The sequence below is a fragment of the Maylandia zebra genome, linkage group LG22 (genome assembly GCF_041146795.1).
Source record: "Maylandia zebra isolate NMK-2024a linkage group LG22, Mzebra_GT3a, whole genome shotgun sequence".
In the NCBI taxonomy this organism is placed as follows: Eukaryota; Metazoa; Chordata; class Actinopteri; order Cichliformes; family Cichlidae; genus Maylandia; species Maylandia zebra.
The window spans coordinates 26,603,879-26,623,640 of NC_135187.1; the positions used below are offsets into that span (position 1 = coordinate 26,603,879).

Here is a 19,762-nt window from a genome sequence, read left to right on the forward strand (position 1 = left end):
AAACCATCTGAAGTCAAGTCAAGTTTATTTATAGAGCACATTTAAAAACAACCAAGGCTGACCAAAGTGCTGTACAGTAAATACAGATAAAAATACAATAGAACACAATTTCGTAAAACACCTCGCTGATCAAATAAAAAATAAATAAACAAATAAATTAAACCTTTCTAAAAGCCAATGAAAAGAGGTGAGTTTTAAGAGCAGTTTTAAAAGTTTCTAGGCTTTTGGAGAATCTGACGTGAGGAGGTAAACTGTTCCACAGTCTGGGTGCAGCCACAGCAAACGCCCTCTCTCCCTTTGTCTTTAATTTATACCTGGGAACATCTAAAAGCATCAGATCAGCTGACCTCAAAGATCTCCTGGGGCGATAAGTGCTAAGGAGTTCTGACAGGTAAGAAGGTGCAGTGCCATTTAAAACCTTAAAAGCCAGCAGTAAGATTTTAAAATCAATCCTAAAAGCAACTGGGAGCCAGTGGAGAGAGCAGAGAACCGGAGTGATGTGGTCTCTTTTTTTTGAACCGGTCAACAGGCGAGCGGCAGCGTTCTGCACCAGTTGAAGGCGATGTAGACAGGAACGATGAAGTCTTTGTGTTGATTTGACGACACTTAGACACAGCTCTGTGTTTCTTTGCACTGTAAACCATTTTTATTGTTCCATAAGCATTATTTGACCATTTGTTCTACACTGGATGGCATTAAATTGGCCTCCAGTAACACTGTGAGGAATTTTGGAGTTGTTTTTGACCAGGCTATGTCCTTCAGTGTGCACATTAAATAAAAAATATTTGCACTGAGAAAGAGAGCCATATGTCTCCCATACCAGCTTCTCTTCGTTGGCTCCATGTTAAATCCAGAATCAAATTTAAAATTGTTCCTTACATACAAAGGTCTAAAATAATCAGGCTCCACCTTATCATAATGGTTAATGTACAGGTTCTTATATGGGACTTGTCTACTGTACCTGAGCACACCAAGTGCTTTACCCAACTTGCCTCATTCACCCAAGCACTTTTTAATGCTGTTTTTAAGTGCTTTCAAATGTTCACTCATTCATCCTCAGATGGATGCTTCAGGGAGCAACAAGATCCTCTCATCAAGATCTCCCATCCCAACAATGGACTCTTCTCACTGTTGAGGTCTGGGAAGCGCTTCCGCTCCTTTAAGGCCAAAACAGAGAGAATGAGGAGGAGCTTCTTCCCCCAGGCTATTCGATTCGGGCCCTGAACCAGGTGTAGGACTGGACTCTCCCCACACACATTACATCACTATAAGACTAGACTCTCACACACATCACCACACGCACTCTGGTTTTTCTTCATGCACACTTCCTATAATTTATAATCTCTTTCTGCTATTTGCACATTTTTTTACTGTAAATTTCTAAGTTAAATCTGTAAATTTTGTATAACCTGTGTATTGTAAATACTGTAAAACCACTGTCATTTAATGGTCGGGCATTGCATTGCACAGCTACAAGCATTTCACCTCATGTCATACTGTGTATGGTTGTGTGTGTGTGACAAATAAAATTTGAATTTGAAGATATTTGGCATGCAGATTGTAATCAAACCACCAACCTTCCACCACCTGAGCTACAGCCACCGCAAATGGACATTTAAAAAGTAGAATGGGAAACAAAGCTTTGAATGAATGAATGAATGAATGAAAGCTTTATTTGTCACAAGCAGGTTGCCCTGCAGTGAAATGGGAACCCCCCCTCCTCTGCACAAAAAAGCACATGAATGTCCACAGCACAACATTGTGGAAGACATGACAAGCCACAGGGATGGGTAGGGGATGAGGAGTAACCCCAGGCAACACAGCAGCCATCCTGCAACGGCGCCGTTTCCAGCGCGGGCCCAGACCCGCCTCGTGTTCCCAGGGGGCAACAAGCATCGAAGGCGTTGGAAAGGGAGGGGGGATGAGTGAGTGCTTATCAGTGTAAGTGTATGTGTGTGCGTGTCCATAGTTCAGCTTCTTCTGTGGAAGAATCCAGCAGATGGCCGCTCCTCCCTGAGCCGGTTTCTGCTGAAAATTTCTTCCTGTTAAAAGAGTTTTTCCTTTCCACCGCCACACCAAGTGCTTGCTCAAGGATCATCTGATTGTTTAGGTTTTCTCTATTTTATCAAAGGGTCTTTACCTTACAATATGAAGCACCTTGAGGGGACTGTTATAATTATGTTTCTGAGTAAAATCAGCTGCTCTGTTCTCAGCACACCTGTGCATGTCTCTACAATGTGCTGCCAACACCAGCCCATTCATATGAATGTGCTGTAGCCAGACTAATAAATCCTGGGTTGATTTATTAAGCTGATAACCAATTTCATGTGACCTCCTGTCCTGACTGATGATGTTAGATTAGAGAAACCATCTGAAAAAAAAACTTACTTCTTATTACAACTAGGTGTCAAACAAATCCAGGTGAGACATCCTGTAATATGAAAGTTTTTTTTTTTTAATTATTAAAAAACACCAGTGACATGTCAGCTGACATCTGATGAAGAAAGAAACTGAATCAGGCAATTCTGATATATTTTATTAACAATCAACTTAACTTTGCTTCTTAGTTTCAAAGTAAAAATTTTAATCGTACATCTTTTAATCTGAAAGTCAAAGACTGGCCCCAAGGTGGCAGACTCTTCATCTGTGAGCAGCTGCTTTAAATGAACCCTTTAGAGTAAGAATATGACATCATCAGAAAGGGACACGAACCTGTCAGGGTTCAGTAACAATGACTGAGGGTTCAGAAAAAGGATATATTTTATTTATAAACATTGTATTTTATATGACCTACTGAAAAAGTAAAAGAAAGCTTCAGAATAACCATGAGCATAAGAGCCCACAGGTTTTTCAAGATGGCTGCCAAGTGGTGAGCCTGGAGGTTTGATTCAGGAAGAAATCGATGAGGACAGAGTAAGATCTTATCCAATCACCAATCAAACACATTGACTGTCTTTAAAAACACAAATGGGTACACGGATTCTGCTGTGTGCTGACTGGCTGGAATGTCACTGTGACGTCATCTGTTTCTAAAACATTAAAACTGTCTCTGGCAACGCAGTGAAATGATTAGTTGATTGGCTCGTAGGAGGCTGAGGATGCTCCCTTGCTTTTACGGATGCAGAGCCAGATTCCACCAACCAGCAGGATGATCATGGGAATTCCCAGACCAACTGCCATGATGGCAACAACCAGAGGAGAGAAGGAGTCAACAGGCGGTGACCCAACACCCACCAGCAGTGTCCTGGAGGAGTAAGGAGGAGATGAGAGCTGATCGGCTGAGAGTAAGAGATAAAACAACAAAGAAATAACAACAAGCCTACCAGCTGAGGAAGCGTGTGACGTTGTAGAATGGTCCCCCCGCCAGGCCAAAGCTCACATTCAGTGCCATGCTCTTTGGATCTGAGAAGAAGCCTCGGATCAGACCGGACGAAGCCGTCACCATCGACCCACTCTGAGCCCGCGGCACCGAGTGACGGCATGGCGTGGCATCTTCCAGAGCCGGCCGTGCCTGACGGTACGCCACTGGCTTCCACAGTGCATAACCCAGAACATCAGGACTGCCATTCACTGATGACACCCATTGAGAAACCTGAGGGGTCAGAGGTCAATACAGGACATTCAGTCAAACTTTACTCAAACTACATTGTAGACAGAATGAGCAGGACCAGAAACATATGGAAGAAAAATCAAAGTCATACTCCCGCCCACACCAACAGGGCCACTGTCTACAGTAAAAAAAAATCTATCGAAATATATTTCTGTGACTCAACATCAAAACCTCATTTGATGTGAGAAAATATTCAAAGATCCAATCTGTGTTTGGCCAACAAGAGAAAACCCATTTTCAGCAGCATTTCAGCAGGATAGAGCACTCTTTTCTTCTGCAGGGAAGCTTAAAACAAGGTGGAGCAAACCTCCAAACCAGCCCCCGAGACTAAAGGAGTCCATCTGCGCACACAACCCTGGATGTGTGCGCAGGGTTGTGTGCACACATCCAGGGTTGTGGCAGGTTATTGGTCGAGTAGGTCGTCACACTGGATGTCCCGCTGAGTTTATGTCTAATCACTGACTGGGTCTGTCGTCAAACAGCACACCATACTCAATTCAGACCACATTAATTCATAATAAAAAATAAATGTAGTTAATGATGGGCCAGATTTCTCATTTTGGGTGGTACATTTATTGAATTTAACATGATATTTAAAGGGTCCTTATCATTCATTGGTTTAGGGATAAGTCTTTTGATGAGGATGATTTCCTCCAAGAAGAAAATAAAATGATGTCAGAACAAGAAGAAGAACATAACGCACAGCACAAAGCTACCTTGAATATCGATGGCGTATACTCATCGTCGATTGATTGGTAAACGTCGACTGTGCTTAAAGGATAAGCTTCCCCTACTGCATGCATCTCCAACAGGAACCTGGACTGAGTGGCTCGGGCCGGTATGCCATCCAACCACACCTCCAACTGGGAAGAGTTAACAGAGTGCAGGAGGTGCGGCCATGCCTCTCCCCGCCCCTCAGAGTCAAAAACCGACAGCTGAAATAAAAATAATGACTGTCAGCGTATCGATCATTTTTGAATACTGTTTTCACTGTGCTCGGCAACAGACCTGAAGGCAGAGCGAGCCATTGGTGAAGGAGGCATCGGTGCCACAGAGAAGCGCCATGGGTTCGGACAGGTTGATGGGGTTCCAGGTGAAGTTCTGCAGGTTGTATGGAGGGAAGAGGTCAGAGGTCGGCTCAGCCGTGTCGTTCACATCGTCATACTCCAACAGCTGAGAGAAAAAAAAAGTTTAAGGTTAGATGTATCCAGACATACCCTAAAGATTTAAGGTGGACTGAGCTTGTTCTGACCCGGCTGAAGACGACAGCACTGCTGTACATCAAGCTGCTCTCTGGCTCCACTTTCAGGCTGCCGCTGGTGTTGCGAGCCACAAACTCAGGCCAGTTCACCTGGGACACAAAGCACACCCAAGGTCAGAATATTATGAACAGTCATGTGACTGTCACACATATATCAACATTAGGGTGTCAAGAATGTTACAAACAACAGAAATTACTTAAACTATTTATTTATTTTAATTTTTAATTTAATTACTTTTATTTTATTTTAAAAGGTTGGGCTCAAGTGTTTAGCCCCTTCTTTCGGCAACATTTATCCTCCAGCTGTGAGCCCATAGCCCCACAGCCCCGCCAATGACAGGCTTATGGACAGACCCTGGGGTTCCCAAGAAGTCTCTGTGCCCTCTCAGCTGAGTTCTCCTGATATACTTTCACATTAAAAAGTAAAAAGTCTCAGTAAAAAGGAAATCCTAGGGTCTGCTAATGAAACGTACAAATGCCTGATAAGTGAGAGGAATAAAAGGCACACTGATGTTATCGGCTTGTTAACTGTGGCTCAGTGTGTGGGCAGCAGGACCAAAAAGGACACTGAGTCTGAAGCACACTGGATAATGCAGGACAGGCTCATGTTCCCAGGTTCAGAACTGATTACCTGTACAGTTTGTATGCTCTGACTATGAGCCCCACCCACGATGTGGATCTCAGTTCGTCTATAATTTGGAATTTGGGCCTAATTATTATTTGGTAAATACCTATTCATACATGCGTAAGTGCTTTCTACCTATTATTCACACTCCAATGAACACATCAGAACCAACTTGGGGTCTTTCCCAAGGATATTTAGCAATTAGACTGGAGCAGCCAGGGATCGAACAACCAACCTTCCAATCAGTAGATCCTCTAGCTCAGGAGGTAGAGCAGATCTTCCATCATCTTTTAATCATTATTATTAAGTGAACAGTGTTTGTCAGGGACAGATTTATTAAAATCAATGCAGCTCTTAAGATTAAAATAAATAAATAAAATAAATAAATAAAAATCACCCTCTCAGTAGGCTGAGGCTTTTCATCCATTTTTTCATTTTATCAGAAGTATATTTTTTATTCTCACAAAGCTGGCCGTTCGCACTCGGTTTCACTTGATTGTTTACGCCCTTTCTGAAACTTTTCTCTGTCCGATGACATCACACTGAGTTTACCGACTTCCTGTCCATACCTGCACTTCAGAAGAAGTTGAGTTGGTGTGGATGAGCAGCAGCGTTGGCGCCCCCTGGCTACAGAACAGGAAATGCAGCGTGTCATTGTCTCCCACGGCTCTCACATGCAGCAGGTCACCAGCTTGAGGGGTTGAATGTGAGCTGGGGTATAACTGCATTGAAATCTGCAAGACAGAAGAAGCAAACCTACTCAGAGCATTTCATCTTTTCTACAGCCATTGGTCTCATCTTGCTGAATATTTTTTTCCCTTTATTGAATAGTACTGAGTACAAAAAAGGGCATTTTTTTTTAGCAAAAATGTTCATTAAATTATGCAAACAGCAAAAGATATTAAAAAAAAAATCACTATGGGATAAAACCATGGAAGGCCCAATTTATTTTGTTTTTGATTATTTCATTTAAGTGTAAAAAAGAAATTGTATATTGTAATTACTGCTATATAGTTTGAAGTCCGAAGTTTCAACACAAGTTGAAATGGATACTCATCATTCTTTGCTGCCATGTCATCTGAAATCGGTCATGTGATTTGGATTTGCATGTCCGTTGACCCCAGAGGGTTAAGACCACTCACCTTAGTTCCATTTCCAGAGTGTAACAGTCAAACCACCTGTGTTAAAATCTAAAAATGCCCATGGTGTTGATTCAAAATGTGATCTAGCACAATTATGGCCATCGGTTGCTACTGAAAACAAGAAATAAAGCCAGTCCGCGCTATGGACTGAACCATTTTTTAATGGTGGAGGGGGGTTACACTATGCAATATATTCAGTTTTAGAATTTATATTCAATGTTAATAGTAGGTAGATCCACGCATTAATGGCTGAAAGCTCCGCCTCCCATTCTACTTGTAAATAATCTAGGAAGCACAAGTAAGCCACAGTCTGTAGGATGACATGGTACTATAAGGTCATTAAGAAGAGTCCTTATTATTCAAGACCGTGTAGCATGTGAGGAGCAGGATTTTCAATTCAATTCTGGATTTAACAGGGAGCCAGTGAAGGGAAGCCAATATAGAAGAAATATGCTCTCTTTCTAGTCTCGGTCAGCACTCTTACTGCAGCATTTTGGATCAACTGAAGGTTTTTCTGGGAGTTTTTAGGACATCTTGAGAATAACGAATTACAGTAGTCTAGCCCAGAAGTAATAAATGCATGAACAAGTTTTTCAGCATCTCTGAGACATGGTATTTCTGATTTTAGAGATATTGCACAAATCAGAAAGTATTTATACATATTTGTTTAATATGTGCATTAAAGAACATGTCCTGGCCAAAAATGACTCCAAGGTTCCTCACAGCGTTACTGGAGGCCAAGGTAATGGCATCCAGAGTAGTCATCTGGTTAGATACCATGTTTTCAGATTTTCAGGGCCAAGTGCAATAACCTCAGTTTTATCTGAATTTACAAGCAGAAAATCAAATCAAATCAAATCACTTTTATTGTCACATCACATGTGCAGGTACATTGGTACAGCACATGTGAGTGAAATTCTTGTGTGCGAGCTTCACAAGCAACAGAGTTGTGCAAAATACAATAATGTAAACAAGCACAATACAAGAATGGCTACATCTGAAACTAATAAATATATGTACAATATATAATAGTACATGCATTTCTGGATGTGTATACTAAATATTTTTCTACGTGTGTGTGTGTGTGTGTGTGTGTGTGTGTGTGTGTGTGTGTGTGTGTGTGTACATATTTTACAAATTAAATAGAGTAAACAATAAATAAAATATATAAAATAAAATATACAGAGTGAGACGTGCAAAACAGTGGCGTTACTGTACAGTAACGTAAATTAGAGATCATCCAGGTCTCTATGTCTTTTAGATATTCCTGCAGTATAATTAATTGGTTATCTGCCTTCATGGATAGATAAAGTTGGGTGTCATCTGCATAATGTTAAAAATGTATATTAACACCTACAGCATGCGCTAATCACTGTAATAAAATATTATTGTCAACAATATTGAATAAAGGACTGAGGCCTAGCAGGAAAGGCACAGAATGAGTCCACTGTCAGAGGCAATAAGACACAAAGATTGTAACCTTTGCCGCTTCTTTACTGTGATAAGCCCTGAAATCTGACTGAAACTACAACTACTGTTTAAAACATTTTGGAGATAAAAGGAAGGTTGGAAAATGGCCTGTAATTAGCTAACACAGCGGGTCGAAAGATGGCTTTTTAAGTAATGGTGCACCTACTGCCAGCTTGAAGGCCTGTGGTTTGCTGATTATATTTAAAATTGAAACATTAATTAATGATAGAAGCAATCATGTAGGAATGGGGTCTAAAAGACATGTTGGTGGTTTGGAAAAAGTAATTACTGAAGTTAACTCAGAAAAAGGAAAAAAAGAATAAATATCAGTGGCAGTGAAAGTAGCTGTACGTGTTACGTCCGTGAGATGATTATGAGTACATTTAAAATTATTTTAACTGTAGGACAAGCAGTTAAGGAAGTTTCATTAAGAAAAGAAAAACCTGATAGGTGTCTCCCCAAAAGTTGATTCTGTTTATCTGGACGTGGCATTTCAGTGGGAGAAACGTTTCGTCACTCATCCAAGTGACTTCTTCAGTCTCAGCTGTCTGCAGGTTTCGCCAATCTTACAAACAGTACATTTGCATAATGACTGAAACTAGCCCACTGAAAGAACAATGGGCTGGGAGGTCAGTTCCCTGATCATTAATATGTAAATTCTCATGACCATTAATCAGCAACCACTGATCAGTGGACACTTATCAAAGGGACCATGAGTACCACTCACAAAGAGTTGGGGAATGGCTGCAATCACTGCATTGTAAGATGGCAAAAGATGTACCCTTAGCCCCCCTCTTGGATTCAGAGATGGCCTTTCCCTTTTCACATAAACTACACAAAGACACAGCCTTAAGAAACAAGTGCGCCTCAACTGTTTAATACTCCTGACACATACAGGATCACTATGGGATTTCACTTAGGCAATGGTTGTCCTTCTCTACTGGATCCGCTGGAGCTTTCTTTAGGTGCCTTCCTAGCTTGATCCCATTTATCAATGGCTTTTGATCAGTGGGCTTTGAGCAGTTGTTGTTGATCAATGGTCATGAGATTAAAAACCAAGGAACTGACCTCACAGCCCATGACTTGCCACTGGTGCTAGTTTCAGTCATTATGCAAATGTACTGTTTAAGGTTGGGGAAACCTGCAGACAGCTGAGACTGAAGAAGTCACTTGGATGAGTGACGAAACGTTTCTCCCACTGAAAACGTCCAGATGAACAAAATCAAACTTTCTGAGATTTATTTACCTTGATGATTGAGCATGCATCAAGACTGATAGATGTCTCAGTTACTGAAAGGATTCCAACTGTTCTCTGATTGGAGGACCACAGGCGGTTCTACCCGCTGCGCCTCTTTACGACTCTATTCAAAACAATCGGGAAACAGCTAATCGATCACACGATACAACCTTAATCCCGGGTCTATAGCCCTCAGCTGAGCTGAGCAGCTACCAAACAAGCCTCCGTCACTTCCGGCTTCCCCTTCTGGCCCTCACGCTCTCAGCCGGTTCGGAGCCGGTTCCGGCTTCACCTGTGAACTCACCTGTCTGCGTCCGGGCTCCGCGGAGCACGTTACAGTGACGATCCACAGCACGAGAACCACGTACAGTCCGCCACTCCACGCGCTCCCCGCTGCCATCGTCTCTGCTCGGTCTTTGATCACATGATCCGCTGGTTCCCTGAAGTCAGCTGACCTGGCTGCTCGTAGTGTCAGAAAGAGATCAGCCAACCAGAGCTGAGCTCAGACTAACCCAGTCATGGGCTGAACTGCGCAGGCAGCAGGTTTATCTCACAGCTTTAAGTTTGTCGATCCTGAGTCGAAACTCCGGCTTTTTTGTTTCAGCTCTGTGAAACTGACCAAAGGCTTATACTGCAGAGTTAACCCCGGGTTTTCTGCACTACGACCGTGGTTCACTTTTTATATATGAATTATACTTCTGCATCAGATCATTGTAACTTACGCCATTTTGCTGTTTCATAATTTAATGAACATGTTTGCTAACCCCCCCTCTTTTCAAACTTTCTTTATTTGAACATAGAGCACAATCATACATAAGAAAGTCCAATCTGGGTGCAGAGTGCTTTCTTTATTCTTTATTTTGTTTAAGAATCAAACTGTGTACAGACAATGGAAACATTAAAGGGAAGAGGCAGAATTTTGCAACACAAAGCCAGAATCTCAAAGCAACTGAGACTAGACCAGCAGCTGCAGAGGCTGCACCTATGACTCCACTTTTATATCCATCTTTGTCGGCAAACTCACCTCCACCATATCAAGGTACAACTTTTGAGCAACTACATTGAGGCAACAAAGAATCCCAGAAAAAGAAAAAAATGTACAACTGGCTAAAGCAACATGAGATTTCAAAACAAACCAGAAAAGATAGAAGAAGCAAGAAGAAGAACCACCTTAGGTCTGTGGGAATGTAAGTGAATGGGAGATTTCCTGGAACCTTGAAAGGAAAACTTCTAAACGAGGACAAAACTGCTGATTGAGAGAGGACTCTGAAAGAGAGTACTGTTATTCTGAATCTCTATCATCAGAAGAGGATGAAGAGGAGGGAGCTGCCTTACCATGAAAATATTATACAAGATCTCAGACACAGATTGAACAACAAGCTTGGAGCTTTCTTCCCAAAATACAGATGCCATTGGGAACTGCACCCACTGGCCAGCTTGTGTATAATCCTTTTAGCCACTGCAACACGAAAGGACTAATTGCCAAACTCCCACCTTTGACAGGAGGAGCTTCAGCTTGGATTTCAGCTCTGAAAGACAACACAGCTGGAGAAATGCATGCCATGCATTGAAGGAGTTGATGTGACCACGAGATTGATGTTGGATGAAGGCATTTCACTCAGAGTGCGGCGACAACTTCAGTCAATTTAGAAATGGACGTGGCAGCACCTTAGTCACCTATCCAAGAACTATAGATTTGAGAACAGAGAGTAGATTCATCCAACTAGGTTTAGATTTATGCCAGGCAAACCATTTAAACCCCATTCTGCACCTTTTAGATATGTTTGTTGTTAATAAAATCTCATCACAAGCTAATTAAAAATCACCTCGTATCATCGCATAGTCAGTGGTGAATTCTGTCTACAGTTCCCTTATTACAATTGATGTCTGATGCAAAAAAATCTGTTTTTGTTCATTGTTGTACCCATAAATAAATGTTAATTAGAATGGATGTTAAAAATATTCAAAACACAGGGAACCAAATGTCCATCTTTATCTGCCTTGTCACACACAAGCTTTTTTTGTTGGTCCTTAACAAACAGAAAAACAGCCTTCCACTTAATGGAGTCCTTACGTCCTCTTGTTTTAAAAGAAATAAATGAAATATAAGTTTTTAACTGAAAGACAGAACGCATTACAAAACAGTCTTTGAAAAAGTTAATGGAGATGGGAGTAAAAAAGTTTGATGCAGAAGTCTTCTGTGTGTTTGTTTCAACTTCAACTATCAGCCCATATCTGAATTAACTTTATTCATTCCTATTCCTTATTGCCTTCCATGTAATTAAGCTTTCCTTCCTAGCCTCGTCAAATCTCAGCCACGGTGCCTTTTTGTGTTTCTCAGTCCCTGGATGTATGGCAGGCTAGCTTATGTTAAAAGTTCTCTTGTATAATAAATACCGATTCGACAGTGTGCAGTCAACTTTTCATTTTTTCGATTCCTCAACACACATGGCACAGAGCATGTTACACACCATAAACAATCCCACTCTAAACAATAGGTAGGAACAAAATGGCATAAAAAACTTAAACGTTACAAAGTTTATAAACTCAGGCAAGTGATAATGAAATTATTAAATATTAAAATTTAAAGCTCACAATCTTTTTTTTTTTTTTTTTAAATGGACACTTCTTAAAAAGCTGATTCAAATAAAAACATTACCTTCAGCTTTTCAGTAGCAAGCTAAAGATGTTGCACCTAGGTTCAACTGTTTATCGAAACATCAGGTGGGGATGGTGTTAAAGTGTGAAAACCCAAGCCCCTGAGTATGAGGAAAATTCTTTTACAGCTAAGCATGTAAAGACAGAGATAATTGTAAGCTTCTTTGTTGGCAGAATGAAAAATAAACCTAAACCAGGTTTACAATCTCATAAAAAACCTAAAAGTACATCACGCAGGTTTCAAAGGTAACTTTATTAACTGTTGTTACAGTTCACTGAGTCAACTAGTCCCCATCCATACACACAAACACACACACGCACACACACAGAGGAAGAGAGACTGACGTGGATCTAGAGTGATGCGGACAGATGTGGGTCTACTCAGCTCCCTGTCCTCCCATCTGCTCCTCTTTGTTCTTCTTCTTGTGACCAGAGACGATGTCATCAATACGCAGCAACAAGATGGCCGTCTACAAACACAGCAGTATCATCAGTATCAATCACACTACTGATCAGTAATCATTGATATCAATCACACATCAGGATGTACTGCTGTGTGGGAAGTTCTGACCTCGACGGCGGTCTTGTAGGTCTGAGCTTTGACAGCGAATGGCTCCCAGATCCCAAGAGCTGACATGTCGGACAGACAGCCACTCTCACCGTCCACACCCCAACACACACTGTTATCCTGAGTGTGTTTGGCCTGAACACACACACACAAATACAAACAACTGACTTCTCAACAACACACACATTAAATAAAGTTTTATTGCTGTTACCTCATTTGCTTACCCTCAGTGATGTCAGAACGCGGATGGTGGAGGCACCACAGTTCTGGATCAATGTTCGGGGGATAACCTCGAGCGCCTGAGCTACAGCACGGTATGGCCACTGTTCGACACCAGTGAGAGCACGGGAACGCTCCGTCAGGTGCTTCGACACCGCCATCTCCACTGCGCCACCGCCTGGCAACAGGAAGGGGTCGAGCAACACATTACGGCACACCTGCATGGCGTCCTGCAGGTTCCTCTCCACTTCCTGTGGACAGAGACAGTGTTAACCAATCCTTGGATTTACCAATCACCTCACTGACTGATTGATTGATCGACCACCGCTCACCGCCAAGATCTCCTTGCTTGCCCCCCTCAGCAAGATGGTGCAGGCTTTGGGGTCTTTGCACTCAGTGATGAAGGTAAAGTACTCATCTCCGATCTTCTTCACCTCAAACAGCCCAGCTCCAACGCCCATGTCCTCCTCACGCAGCTCGTCCGTCCGACTCACAATCCGGGCGCCGCACGCCCTGAGAGAGAAACAGTTATTTACAGCTCGCTAAAACTTCCTGTCTGAGGAGCAGAACGCTGATTGGCTGCTGCGTACCTCGCAATGCGGTTATTGTCAGTCTTCCTGACGCGACGGATGGCGGTGATGTTAGCTTTCACCAGGTAATGTTGAGCGAGATCTGACAGGAAACGGGAAGTAAATGCTACGCTGTTATTTTGTTTCAGGCATTGACCTCAGAGGACTTTCCCTTCACGTTTGTTCACCATCTTGGTGCTCTGCACCAGCTCCACTCTCTCTGCTGAGCTGCAGCTGACATGTACCTGAGATCCCCTTCTCGGTGAAGAGCAAGTCTGGTTTGAGGCGGATGATGTCCTCACAGATTTGCTGGATGTACTCTTCCTCCATCTGCAGGATCCGGGCAAAGTCTTCCTCCTTACTGATCTCGATATCTGTCTGCAGGGGGCCGAGCCACAGACAAACATTAACACAAGTAACACACACACGCAAACAAGTGTAACTACCTCTGTCTGTCTGTGTGTGTGTGTGTGTGTGTGTGTGTATCACCTGACTCTCTCCTTTCTTGTACTCAAGCGAGCAATCGAGCAAGACAATTCGTGGGTTCTTGATCATCCTCTTCATCCTTGGGTGCGTCACATCTTTGTTGATCATGACTCCTCTCAGCACGCATGAGTCCTCGATGATTCCACCAGGAACCTGTATGCAGCACACCATCATTGGAAACGGGACAGATAAAACTTTATTAACAAACAACCTGAAGGCAGGCGAGCCAACCCTAGTTTAAAGCGACTGGCCCACAGTGATTCGTACCTTCTCCACCTTGGCGTACTTCTTGATGTCAATCTCTTTGCGACCGCTCTCCTCCAGTTCCACAGTGCGCACGGCGTCCAGCGCAATGTTACAGGCCAGCTCAGACCAGCGGCTCAGAGCTTTGGTGTTAATGGCTGAGTGGACAATCTTCAGCATCATGGAGCGGTCTGACGTGTCCACAGGGGTGCTAGGAGGGGAGGGGGCAAAGTTACACATAGCATAGGACATGGCAACTTCATCGCAGCTGGAACAGCTGTTACCTGATCTCCTTCAGGGTGTCCAACATGTCCTCCAGCGCCCGGCGGTAAGCACTGATGATCACAGTCGGATGCATCTGCTGCTCCAGAAACTGCTCAGCCACTGCCAGCATCTCACCGGCTGAAGGTCACACAGGTGACAGGGAGAGAGAGAGAGTGAGAGAGGGGGGGAGAGAGAGACAAAGACAGGTTTTAGATCAACTGAGAGATCGTGTGATTGTGTGCCACGTTTCTCGTCCTCTTCCTCACCCAGTATGATGACCGAGGTGGTTCCATCTCCCACCTCCTCATCCTGTGTACGGCTGATTTCAATCATCGACTTCGCTGCTGGGTGCTGTACCTGGATCTGTTGCCAAGGAAATGCAGCAGGTGAGGAATCACACGCCTGATTAGATGTTGAATGAGTGTGAGCGTGTGAGTGACTGACCTCTCTGAGGATGGCATTTCCATCATTGGTCATCACGATTCCTCCAGTGGGATCAAGCAGCATCTACATATACACACACACAGGGGCACATGTTAGCATATTAGCATGCCGACAACACTTCTCTTGCTGTGCATGTGCAGAGGGTCTGACCTTCATCATGGCCCTTGGGCCAAGGCAGGTCCTGATGACATCAGCGATGGTCTGAAACGCACAAAGAGATCAAGGGGTCAATCGATCACTCAATCAATCCCAGCGGGTCAGATCAATAGTTCCTATCACCTGTAAGGTTATGGTGAGTCTGTGCTCACGACCCACTGGGGATCTCAGAGTTAGCATGTCATCTGTAACATGTTTCAAAGAGCCAGGTGTACAACTGCTTATTGATTATTATTTAGTCATGCTGATCACACTGGTCTGTGTTAATATGATCAGATTTTATCTGTCACACACAATTTGAGTTCATTTATCCTCCTGCAGTGAATCTATGTAGAGCACTGAGAGACCAGAATGCCAATATTCTGCCAGGATAACTAAAAGTCAATAAAAGCTGGAGCTTCAGCAGGTTGTGTGCGTGTGACAATGGTCAATAATGGAGCACACAGGAGCTGGCTCTTTGCTGAGATGTTTGTGATGGTACTCCTGGTCCTTGAGCAGCACCTGGACCAGCCTGAACCGGTCTAGTTATGTGCCGACTCAGTCTCTGAGCATCACCTTTTTGCTTTCTGTGCCACAGCCAGTCCGGCATTCAGAGGAAACACACAGCTCCCCGTTAGTGTCTGACGCTGTTAGCAGAATGAAACCCGTGTACACATTGTTTCAGACTGAACTATCAGCCAATCAGTGAACATGATTATGTCACTGTCAGCACTGTAAACTGCTCTCTGCAGGTGTTTCTTAGGTAAGCCATCAGTGTGCACAGGCTGTGTGTAACACACTAAAATCTAAATCTGAGTTTGACCCGTTCTGCACAAACTCTCTGCTGGTAGGGCTGCTCGATTATGGCAAAAATGATAATCACGATTATTTTCACTGAAATTGAGATCTCGATTATTTGACGATATTTATTTAACCCTTTAAGACCTACTATAGAACCAAATCCGCCAGAGCTCATATTATTTTTTTACATGTTGTAGTGTCATTTGTGGGAGCATTTTAATTTGCTATGCAACTGTTATAGCCCATATTTTAATAATATGTATGCATTAAGTCCATAGTAACTACATTAATTGCAAAAAAGTGCAATAAACTACAAAAAAAAATTGAAAATCGTTTTTGTTTTTTTTACATATATTTCTACTTGGAGAAATTTAAGAGGTTTATCCCTCAAAACTTTAAATACAAAAAAGTTGCAAAAAATAGTTTACAACAACAGGAAATTTATTTTGAGTGTCTTCATAGTTTTATTTTGGAGATACAGCAATTTTTATATACACTGCAGGAAAAACGAAAAAACAATCCTATGATGCAAATTTGCAAAGAAAACAGCAGGTGCATCAAAATAAACTATTTCCAGCAGTGCAATTCGAGTTCTAAGCATCACAGAAACGATTCAGAAAAGTCAAACATGACCAGTATAGGCTTTTAAGGCCTACAAGTAAAAAACTACAATTTCCGCGAAAATGACATCACTTCCGGTTTCGAGCAGGAAATAGCGGACATGCGACAGTTCCGCTGACATCTGTTTCACTGTGGGAAGTGTTACGAACAGCTGATCGGATCGGCAAAGCGTGTTTCTGGAATATTATGTTTTTGTTGCTGCAAGTGCTTTTTATGCAATTTTTGCAAAGTTTTATGTGGAAGGAAACCGTGACCGAGGACAAGCTGATGGCATCAGATGTAAGTACAACTCCTCCGGTTTATTGCACTAGCTTACACGGTTCCGGTTCTACAGGGATTTAAAAATAGTTACACAAAACGGAGCGTGCTGCTCTGACCGGCTTTAAAAGGTTACCAATGACTTTAAAAAATAATATAAAATAGTGTGCAACACCACTGAAGTTTTTTTTACCTCTCTTTTCAGCCAACGGCAGTCACTCTCCTCTCCAAATAACTTCTGCTTAGCTTTCCGAGCTTTCGATCAGCGGTCTCCAACCTTTTTTGCGCCACGGACGGTTTATGCCCGACAATATTTTCACGGACCGGCCTTTAAGGTGTCGCGGATAAACGAGGGAGGGGCTAATAATCGGCTCAGTCATTTTTAATGATCGTTGAAAGATATTTCAGACATGGCGGGGATATATTTTATTATTCTAATGCCCTTCTCTCACTTTGCATCTGGTGTCTGGTCCTGGAACAGCCCAAGTCATTTCAGAAGGAGCTTGGCATGGCTGAAAGCTGTAATCGTGATTAAAATTCGATTAATTGAGCAGCCCTATCTGCTGGTCTGTAGGGTTGTTATGTACGCACACACGCACACAACTAACACATTCATATATGGTAAATGGCCTGTATTTATATAGCGCTTTACTAGTCCCTAAGGACCCCAAAGCGCTTTACATATCCAGTCATCCACCCATTCACACACACATTCACACACTGGTGATGGCAAGCTACATTGTAGCCACAGCCACCCTGGGGCGCACTGACAGAGGCGAGGCTGCCGGACACTGGCGCCACCGGGCCCTCTGACCACCACCAGTAGGCAACGGGTGAAGTGTCTTGCCCAAGGACACAACAACCAAGGCTGTCCAAGCCGGGGCTCGAACCGGCAACCTTCCGATTACAAGGCGAACTCCCAACTCTTGAGCCACGATCGCCCCACGATATAGTGTAGGACTGTCAGAAATCTTCATCAGACAGTAACATTTACCTTACTGATAAGTGCATTTTTAACCAATTTGTTTTTGCATTTAGGACAATGTTTTATATAAAAACAATTTAATACCGCATGTGAATGCACTACACATCCTTTGGCAGATGTTTTCTACAGCTTCTAAACAGAAAGCTAACAAAGCACACAAATTTAAACACCTTTTTTATCTTCTTCAAATTTTACTCTTCTTCATTTATGAGCAAATATATGTATAAATTCAATGACTAAATAATCATAAACACTTGGGTAAAGCTATTCATTATTTTAGTAACTGAGTATTCTATTAATTGCTCAGTGACAAATAAACACGTTCATCCTATTAATTACTAATATTAAATATTCAGGAGATTAAATCTTAGAAATGTATACAATCAGTTTAAACAGCTGTCCAAACACAATGCTTTTATTTTAGTTAAAAAAAAACCAACAAAAAACTCTATCCAAGCTATGACAGGGTGAAAGGATGGGGACACACTGCATAGGTACTATGGGTTCTACATAGAACCAAGCTAAAAGCATGAGTAGAGGAGCAGAGGAGGCCCTGGCTAACCCAGGCTACTGTCACTGGTGGATTTCCTCAATTAGCCAGACCTGAGGTTTTTTGCTCAGACACAGAACATAATGTTTGTTTGCCTTCTGTGAGTGCACTTGGACACAGCTGCTTATTAAGTAACTAACCAATAACTTTAAGGACAGTGTGAAGCTCATCAAGAAGCTCATTGTGCTATGAGACCAATCCGGTCATGATTCTATTTTTTTTACCCAGCCCAGCTCCTACAAGAAGAGGAGCAGGCCAAGACTGACTACAACCAACAGCTGGAGCACCTGCCAGATTGGACATGTCAGTTACCACGGTAACAAATTTGATAGGCAAGATATATGTCAGCAGTGGTGCGGGGACCGCTGTGCACAGCACCAACACATCGTCTGGATCACAAAGCAGGTTATTCAGTTTGTGACCTAAAGGGCACAGAAGGAAGTGAGCAGAGCCTTGTAGAACAAACGCACCTTTGCTGCATTGATGTTCCCGGTCTGGACTTTACGTCCAGACTCCCTCTTCACGTTCTGGTCTGCAGAGACACAAACACACACAGAAGTTACTGCCCGCATACACGCAGTGCTGTTACTCTTTATTCTTATTCGTACAGTGATGATCCGTTTTCAATAGGCAGAGGTTCCGCCTGAAAAAGAAAACGATCAGTACTGATGATGACTCTTCTCTCTGGATCAATCACAATGATCAGAAACACAATGACATGTTCCTAATGACATAATCAATAAGTGAGTTCACACTAACACAGGTGGAGGATTCCACCTTCACTCCATCACATGAACGCCTGATTTTAGCCTCAAAGGAACCGTTAGCCTGCTAGCTCCGTGTTCATGCTGAGTAACGGGTTAGCTTAAGTTAGCCTATCATCCATCTGCTAACCGGGCTAACATGCTAACGCCGGCCGCGCCCCGCTTTGTGCGTCTCTGGGTTGTTAGCGGATCGAAGGCAGTTCCGAACGGCCTGCGTACGGTTGTCGGTGGTTTTGTAAAAGCTTTAGAGGAAAATAAGAATACTCACTGAGCACTAAAACCTGCTGGCCGATCATTTTCACAGCGCGTGCCGGACAACAGCCTGGAAGCTTCTGGGTGGCACGAGGAGAGAGGAAGGCTCCACCTACAGGGGCGGGCAAACAGCCCGGGTCCGACTAATTAGAGAGAACATTACGTGACAGATAGGCAGATCCACCAATAAACTGAATGAGGGAAAAGGGTCGCCCTTTCATATGGAGACTAAAATCAGCCTTTAGTTTCATATTATTTCCGTGTATTAAAAACTGTTTCCGCTAAAAATAGAGCAGCTTCTACAATAAGCACCATCAGAATTCAGAGTTTTGGACTGAACTTCTAAAATGACATTTTTTGCTTTTTTTAAAGAAACAATTTATGCTCAGGAGCATGGGCGTCTCAGAGCTTTTTCTTACCCTCATCCTACCTACCTATGGTGCGCCGTTTGTAAACTGAAAATGCTGAAATTAGCGGCAACAGTTTTACACATTTAGCTCCAAACCTTATGAAAACATTTTTCGAGTCACTTTTTACAACATTTACGAAAATATTTGTAACGTTTTATATTTCAAACTTTTTGTATTTCAAAATATATTT

General features: G+C 42.7%; 2 protein-coding genes across 3 annotated transcripts; both read right to left on the reverse strand.

Moving 5' to 3' along the window:
* Positions 1 to 2,520: 2,520 nt before the first annotated feature.
* glmp (glycosylated lysosomal membrane protein) lies at positions 2,521 to 9,821 on the reverse strand. 2 transcript variants are annotated; one of them, XM_004564418.6, is made up of 7 exons: positions 9,650 to 9,821; positions 6,066 to 6,230; positions 4,863 to 4,961; positions 4,619 to 4,783; positions 4,327 to 4,545; positions 3,324 to 3,592; positions 2,521 to 3,244 (listed from the first exon to the last, which is right to left on the reverse strand). In XM_004564418.6, exons 1-7 carry the CDS (start codon positions 9,743 to 9,745, stop codon positions 3,070 to 3,072), a joined length of 1,188 nt encoding a protein of 395 aa, XP_004564475.2. In that variant the 5' UTR covers positions 9,746 to 9,821; the 3' UTR covers positions 2,521 to 3,069. The 2 variants fall into 2 exon arrangements, with proteins under 2 accessions (XP_004564475.2, XP_076735373.1); XM_076879258.1 differs by lacking the exon at positions 9,650 to 9,821 and adding an exon at positions 9,355 to 9,497.
* Positions 9,822 to 12,237: 2,416 nt separating this feature from the next.
* Positions 12,238 to 19,333, reverse strand: cct3 (chaperonin containing TCP1, subunit 3 (gamma)). The gene is made up of 14 exons (XM_004564417.5): positions 19,179 to 19,333; positions 18,617 to 18,678; positions 14,947 to 14,997; positions 14,797 to 14,859; positions 14,619 to 14,715; positions 14,373 to 14,490; positions 14,113 to 14,299; positions 13,849 to 13,998; positions 13,605 to 13,737; positions 13,381 to 13,462; positions 13,123 to 13,303; positions 12,796 to 13,041; positions 12,575 to 12,706; positions 12,238 to 12,473 (listed from the first exon to the last, which is right to left on the reverse strand). Exons 1-14 carry the CDS (start codon positions 19,204 to 19,206, stop codon positions 12,381 to 12,383), a joined length of 1,623 nt encoding a protein of 540 aa, XP_004564474.1. The 5' UTR covers positions 19,207 to 19,333; the 3' UTR covers positions 12,238 to 12,380.
* Positions 19,334 to 19,762: the final 429 nt, after the last annotated feature.